The sequence below is a fragment of the Aulonocara sp. 'chitande type north' Nkhata Bay genome, linkage group LG18, assembly GCF_057382095.1.
Source record: "Aulonocara sp. 'chitande type north' Nkhata Bay isolate Kocher_YH1m ecotype deep benthic linkage group LG18, A_spYH_male_GT1.1, whole genome shotgun sequence".
NCBI classification, from domain to species: domain Eukaryota; kingdom Metazoa; phylum Chordata; class Actinopteri; order Cichliformes; family Cichlidae; genus Aulonocara; species Aulonocara sp. 'chitande type north' Nkhata Bay.
The window spans coordinates 5,234,759-5,242,424 of record NC_141361.1 but is presented as its reverse complement, the minus strand read 5'-3'; the positions used below and the strand labels follow the sequence as shown (position 1 = coordinate 5,242,424).

The 7,666-nt window shown below is 42.4% G+C and overlaps 1 protein-coding gene across 1 annotated transcript; it reads right to left on the bottom strand.

The window, feature by feature from the left end:
* Positions 1–2,822: 2,822 nt before the first annotated feature.
* Positions 2,823–7,423, bottom strand: LOC147307764 (uncharacterized). The gene is made up of 2 exons (XM_086273187.1): positions 7,087–7,423; positions 2,823–6,600 (listed from the first exon to the last, which is right to left on the bottom strand). Exons 1-2 carry the CDS (start codon positions 7,331–7,333, stop codon positions 6,056–6,058), a joined length of 792 nt encoding a protein of 263 aa, XP_086129313.1. The 5' UTR covers positions 7,334–7,423; the 3' UTR covers positions 2,823–6,055.
* Positions 7,424–7,666: the final 243 nt, after the last annotated feature.

The window sequence follows — 7,666 nt, the reverse complement described above, 5'->3', positions numbered from 1 at the left end:
TTTACATCAGGATGGCAAGTAAGGCTCCAGCCAAAAGTTCGGGTCCTGGTGGCTTGCTAGCAGAGGGCTTCTGCTAGCACATTCACCAATGTGGTGTAGAAGGCTTCAATCAACAGCACAGCGCCCGATGTATTGCAGATAAGCTTTTCGAGCAGCACAGGCCTTGGTGTGGTGCTGATGTCTTGCACTAGCAACACAGATGCAGTTTGTTCAGCCGGCAGCAAAGGCCCTGGTGTGCTGCAGACGGCCCCAGCCAGCAGCACAGGCCCTGGGGTGTTGCCTATGGGTCCAGATGGCAGAACAGGCCCTGGTGTGCTGCAGATGGCCCCAGCCAGCAGTACAGGCCCTGGGGTGGTGCAGATGGGTCCAGCCGGCAGTACAGGCCCTGGTGAGGCTCAGTTGGTTTATGCTAGCAGCACAGGCCCTGATGTGGTGCCTATGGGTCCAGCCGGCAGTGCAGGCCCTGGTGAGGCTCAGTTGGTTTATGCTAGCAGAACAGGCCCTGATGTGGTGCCTATGGGTCCAGCCGGCAGTGCAGGCCCTGGTGAGGCTCAGTTGGTTTATGCTAGCAGAACAGGCCCTGGTGTGGTGCCTATGGGTCCAGCTAGGCCCTGGTGCGGTGCAGATGGCCTCAGCCAGCAGCACAGGTCCTGGGATGGTGCCGATGGATCCAGCTGGCAGCACAGGCCCCGGTGCAGTGAGATGGCCTCAGAAAACAGCACAGGCCCTGGTGAGGCTCAGTTGGTTTATGCTAGCAGCACAGGCCCTGGTGTGGTGCAGACAACCTCTGGTAGTAGCAGAGGTCCCCCCCAAAAAAGACCACTTTCCAAGAATTTACAGAATAGTTTAAAATACTCTTTGTGTCTGTATCCAGGTTGGATGAGCGCCGAGTATTTGTATATGTGTGCATGAGGGTGGGAATGCATGTTTAGGTCTGTGTGCGCCTATTCGTCTGTGTCTATATGTCAGCTCGGGTCTTACACTCCACCCCCTTGGAACATCTCAGGCCCTCCAAGGTATGGAGGCTTATTTCCCCTCACCACACTCCCTGCTGGTGGCTGATGCCCTCAGACATCGGTGCGTTCTTGGTGTCCAGGGCTGGACGCTCAGGTCTGTACCAGCTCACTCCCCGGTACGGCTGCTTGGTGGGGCCTGGTGCCTGTGGCTCGGTCGGGCCCCTTGCGGGGGCTCGATTCACTCTGGCACAGCTGACTGCCGGCAGAGCCCGCGTGTACGTCACTGCCGCCCCCTCTGGCTTCTGCTCTGTGGCTGTTGGGTGACCCCTCATCTGGGGTTCTCCTCAGCTCTTCCCAGGAAGGTGGCACGGTTGCCCCTCCGGTGGTCCTCTTTGGGCGCTCGCACTCTGGGGGCCTCTGGATGTCTGGGGCCTGGATCTCCTCCATGCCTGCTTCATGCCCTGGGGGACGAGGCTATGGCTCCCCACACCTAGCAGATCGTTACATGGAGAAGCCTTTTGAATAGACGAGCACTCATCCACACAGGTGTTCACACACACAAGCTACACCTTTCTTGGCTGCTACCTCAAACCACATTATGCGATGTCAATCTTGCGTGCTGCACAATCACATTCAGTATTTAATATTTACTGTTATTTACACTTAGCTAGATTATTGCAATGGTGTTGTGTTATTATGTTGCTCTCTTTTTTGCTTGTTTTCTCTTATTTTCTTCTCTCAACAGGTGACCTGGGAGATATTTTTTAAGTGCCCTTTCTCACTGTCCCTCTTCCCCTTTTCTTCCTTCCTTCCTTCCTTCCTTTCCCCCAGTCATGTCTGTCCTATCTGTAACAACTGAAAATAAATTAAAATAAATAAATAATAACAAAGGTTGATCAAATGGACCAATATGGCAAGGCCGTGATGGTCCATTTGGTAAATTAAGTTAGTTGGGCATCTTTTTTGGCCTTCAGACAATAATTCTGATGGCTAAAAAACGAAACGGGACAACAACAAGAAAAGAAAGAAAGAAAAAAGTAATAAAAATGTCTCTAAAACATATTTTAAGATGAATCTTTTTATGACTGAGTAAAAAAAAATGCTAAAATTCGAGTGCAGTGTTGAGTAAAATGGTTTTATTAAAATTTAATTGACCCTTTGAAATTATTTGTTGGAAGTCTTAAATCCCACTGAACAGGGGAAGAGAAAGAGACAGAGACACAAAGATAGCAACACAGAGGTAAATAAACATGGAGACAAGACACTGAGAATAAGACAGAAGGGGAAATGCCCAAAGTCTCATATCTCTGACAAGTTAAGTCACTTTTATTCATAAAAAAAACCCAGAACTTAAATATAATTATAAACCACACATAAACATAATCATAGAACAATTAAAAGTAAAACATACCAAAAACACATCAAATGAAGAGTGAAGCAAATATTATTAATAACAACAAATGCACATATTAATAATATAAACCAAAATCCTTCAATAAAAAGGCTACAAACAGAAACAACAATTTGAAACAGCAATAAGAAAACAGTGAAAGTGACTACAGATATAGACCTTCCTAGGGAGGCCTGAAGTGCAAACATACCCTCTACACTCCCTTCATAAAACAGGGGACCATGATTACCACCATAGTTGGCCGGTCTGAAGGCACTGACCTCAACTTCCATACAATGTTTGAGCAGGACAACCAGGACAGACCCACAACATACAGAGCCTTAAGTGACCGCAGGCAAATCTCATCCACCCCACCACCACAGTGATGGGCAAGTCTCCCTGCCCACTGTACAAAATGTGCTTCACAGACGTTGTTTCATGTTGTAAAGATTGTGCCTTAAAAAAATAGCCACAAGAAGTTTTAAAGAAATCTTTATTTCACTTTTAAGACACATAACCAACACCAACATACGAATCAACAGGATGAGCACATGCTGAAATTCAGTCTTCATGAAAATCAAGATTAAATCACAAAATGTTTGGTCTCATGTGTGTTTCTTTCCAGCTTTGACTCTGTGGAGTAAAACCTCTCCACTAAACAAAAAAATAAAACATCTCAGCAACTTTTTTGTCACCTCCACAGCTCAACACGATACAAATATCACATCAAATGAATGTAAATACGTGTTTCATCTTCATTACAGGTTTTAATGGAATATGCAACAAACAGAATTAGGGCTGTGACATATCATATGATCTGCAATAATACTGGTATAAATGTTTACAAAAAAGTGTGTTTAGAGGAACATCATGTGTTTGCATTCACCCCAATGAGTCAACCCCAGTCATGTCTCACAGCCAGAGCCATATGTCGGGCTCCAGTCACAGTTTGGTAGCTGAATGTTCGCAAAATATGCAAGAAAACTTTTCCCACTGAAAGTGAAAAAAGCAAACCTGTTACAACACTTTAAGCAAAAACACACTTGAGTACAACCGGGCTGTGAAGGCACGTGAGCAGGAGATACTAGCAGCAGTGATGTGCGACCCAAAGGTAAACAAATGATTCAACCATGCATCACTGGAGCACTCGCGAGTTACATTTCATATAACAGCAAGAGCAGTCAGTGGATGGAAATTACTGATGTGCTACACGGTGGAAAAGCAGGAGGTTAAAAAGCTCGACCCAAGATGAAACAAACCAGGTAGAATTTCTTTTCCTTATATGCAGAGGTGGAAAGAGTACTAAAATATTTTACTCAAGTAAAAGTACTATTACTTTGCTGAAATTTTACTCAAGTACAAGTAAAATTACCTGTCTAAAAATGTACTCAAGTAAAAGTAAAAAGTAGCTCATTTAAAATGTACTCAGAGTAAAAGTTACATAGTTACTTTTCTGTCAGCAGGAGGACAGCCGCTTCTGAGTAGTGCAAAAAAGGACAGTGGGATATAAATCTCAAAGTAGTTCTTTTTTAGTGAAAAGAAAAACTTTACAAATTAAAGTGCAGTGGCAGTTAAACTGCAAGTCTATACATGAAAATGGATAATGGTCACCAAACCAATCAACCAAACCAAACCGTCAGGTATCACAGTGTTTTCAATACAAAACCATATCATTCTTTCACATGAGAATGTGTTCTAAACTGTCAAATAAGAGAACAAGTACTGAACTGAACGGCAGCTGCTTTAAAAATGTTTTTGAATTTTTTAAACTTGGCCCTGCCCTACTGTACCTCTAGATTAAAGTTCCTTTGTATCCATCCTAGAGTGTTACTCTCTGAACTTCCTGTTAATTTTGAGGAGCAGTTGATTTTCAGAGTTAGTAGAGTTCATCCTTGCTCACTTTGCAGTGAACAGTAGTCCAGCACAGCTAAAGAGACGCTCGAAGGCAGCTGAGGCAGGCAGGCCAGTGTTAAGTTTGAGAGAAAGTTTTTTGATGTCCCTAATAAGACATCAATGCATTACATAGCTACCGCTGGTAAATTATACCAATATACCTCGTGGGGTTTTTTTTATTGGACAGTAACAGGCTAGTTAACGGGAGGTTGCAAGTGCTAATTAACAAGTAACAGAAGTCAGCTGTCTTTGACTAATCTAAGGTAAGTGAGCGCTCTGTTATTCTTTTGCCTGCAGTGTGAACATATGTGGGTTAAGTAAGAAAGTAGCCGCTTCTGTCTTTAATTTAACTCTTTTTTTAAATAAATTCTTATTATTAACAAACAGGAAAAACGTAGGTAAACACATTTTCTTTTGGCAATTTACCAACCCAGTAAAAAAAATGTAAGTTGCGTGGACAACAACGTGCCCGATTACAGCAAGTTGCTAGTACCAACCAACGTTATCTGTGTTCTTCACAGATGTCTTAACTTAATGTGATTAATTTGAACACAGCCTTTTTGCTACCATAACGGTACGAGTTGTATTTAACTTACCTCCACATGCTTGCGCAGGTTTGATGTGGAATTTTTAAAAGCTGCTAACTCGGTCTCTCTGGGCAAACACAGCTTACACTGCATAATAAAGCTGTTGCCTTTCTTGCACTTGAAGCCGAAATGGTCCCTTAAATACGGCCAGGGGTTCACATCCGTTTCTTCGAGTTCAGGGTCAGCAGAATTCGACGGGGCTTCTTTTTTCACTGGATCCATAACACCGATGTCAGACTCCATCTTTAACGTGACCTTAGCGCCAATTTGTTCTACTACCCATCATTCCCTGCAGTATTTCCGAAGTGCAATGGTTTTTTTAATTTACTCAGTAACGGGTGTGATTGAAAACGTAGCGAACTACAATACTTTTTAAAAAATATACTTAAGTAAAAGTAAAATTACAGACTTGAAAAATGACTTTAAAAAGTACAAATACACAAAAAAACTACTCAATTACAGTAACGCAAGTAAATGTAATTCGTTACTTTCCACCTCTGCTTATATGACAGAATTGTGCAGGCTCCGCATTACAAGGTTATTTTGGATATTAAGCTAGAGTGTAAGCACTTGTAATACACTTTTCTTAAAACTTCCAGGAAAAACACCCCTGAGGATACTTATGTGCTCATATTTCATGTATGCCGTGTCACTAACATTGCACTATAATGTTGTTCATAGAGTATTTAAAGGTAGAATGGGAGGCAGAGCCTTCAGCTTTTAAGATTAGACTTAAAACTTTCCTTGTTGCAGATGGGGGTCCCTCCCTGAGCCTGGTTCTGCTGGAGGTTTCTTCCTGTTAAAAAGGAGTTTTTCCTTCCCACTGTCGCCAAAACGCTTGCTAATAGGGGGTCATATGACTGTTTGGGTTTTCTCTGTTTTCATTGTATTATTGTTGGGTCTTTACCTTACAATATCAAGCACCTTGAGGTGGCCACATTTTCACACTTTGAATTAGCTAAGCTGTCATCAGTGACAGCAGCTCACTGGAAGAGAAAGATGGAAAATCCATCATTTACTTACACATATAAATGCTGCTGCCTGCCGAGCTGATAAAATGTACATTATTTTTTTTAAATGTAAGTTTCTTGAAATATTATTTTGAGGCTATATCTCCCACCCCTACATACAATAAACAATACAGAGTTTTTTAAGGAAGGAGGTCATCTGATCTGCTCTGATCTGGCTTCTCAGTGGACTGCTTCATCTGACAGTTCTCCCACTTTTAACTAGTGTGAATCCTCATGTGTCTTTGTAACTGTATCCTCTGAATGAAGCTTTTCACCTGTGTGGATTCTCATGTGAGTTTTCAAGTTTATCATCAGGCTGAATCTTTTTCCGCAGGTGCTGCAAGAATGTGGCTTCTCACCTGTGTGAACCCTCATATGTCTCGTTAGTTTGGATCTGTACTCAAAGGTTTTTCCACAAATCTCACATTTCACAAACTTTTTACTTGTGTCAGTTTTACGCTGACTCTCTGACACAGGAAAGTTGTCTTGCTGATCTCTGCTCTCTGGTTCAGGAGAGCTGGAAGAAAGGAGATGTTCACTGTCCAGCTCTGGCTCACTTTCCTCATAAGTAGGAGCCACCATGAAGATAATAATGCCTTCAGTCTCCTGCTTCACTACAAGCTGATCTACGTCCTGACTGGTGCAAGGTTCCTCCTCTTCCTCTTTTATCTGTGGAAGCTCCGGATCCTCCTGGTCGAGGCTGAAGTTTCTCTCCTGGTCCCCAAAAACCAGTTCCTCCTCACATTCATGCTGTTGTGGGAAAGCTGAGGTGACAAATGGACAAAATTACTTGTCTTAGATAAATATAGAAGTATAACAAGAATGACTACTCGGCAGTGGTGTCTACAGCTGTCCATTTCCAACTCTACAACAGAGTTTAATCAAAATATCATCCGAAATATCATCATATCATTTACCCAGACCTGGAAACTGTTAAAATAAGATTTCATGCACTCACTTCTAACACGTTAGTAAATTTCTATGCACCAATCACAGTTTGTCCACCAATTACTGTTGGAAAGATGTTTATGTAAATGATAAGACAAACATCAGACAGAAGGGGAAATTTAAAAGTAGGATTAAAATATGGGGATAAAAAGCAGCGAAGCTCTCAGAAAACCTCGACTAACAATCAGCTGAGTTTATTTAAACACTGGCCTTGAAGAACTCTGATGTGTTTCCAAAATATCTTTATTGAATGAATTAAAGTCATATTAATTTTTAGGTAAGACCATTACGGTTTTACATACCCCTGCTGTGTAAGTTCATTTCAGGTTTCCAGATGTTATCCAGCTGTCTGAGCTGCTCTTCTTCAGTCCAGATGAGGCCTTCATCCTCCTGTTTGAGTACAATCTTTTCTACGTCATCGCTGATGCAGAGTTCCTCCTCTTCCTCTTTGATCTGTGGAGGATCTGGGCCCTCCTGGTCCAGACTGGAGTTCCTCTCCTGGTTGGAGACCTGCTGGTCATACAGGCCCTCCTCTTCCTCACACTTCATGTTAGGGGGAGATCTTGAGGAACAAAGGGTCACTGAGGAAAAAGGTTAATAATGTGATGACAGGAAAACACATCTGAGCAAATATAGTCCACTCTGAGCATGTCCTCATATGGGAGTGAAATTTAAACTGTACAAATGTGAACAATGAAAGTGTAAGTTACTCTCGAGCTCTGATACTCTTATTAGGAAAGTTCAGAGTACAAATCATTCAGGTAGCTGCTGCCAGCTTCACGCTGCAAGTAAATGTTTGTCATTGTTGTAGATTAAACTGAAAATCTCACAGTGCCATAGCAGATAAGTACCAGTCAGGTTTCACAGCCAGTCATTGCACAG

What these genes read in the sequence shown, in the direction of transcription:
- LOC147307764 (XM_086273187.1), bottom strand. Translation starts at nt 7,333, where the DNA reads ATGAAGTGTGAGGAAGAGGAGGGCCTGTATGACCAGCAGGTCTCCAAC. An exon ending in AATGAACTTACACAGCAGGG is followed by an intron (nt 6,601 to 7,086) that starts GTATGTAAAACC and finishes TTGTCACCTCAG; the next exon opens with CTTTCCCACAACAGCATGAA.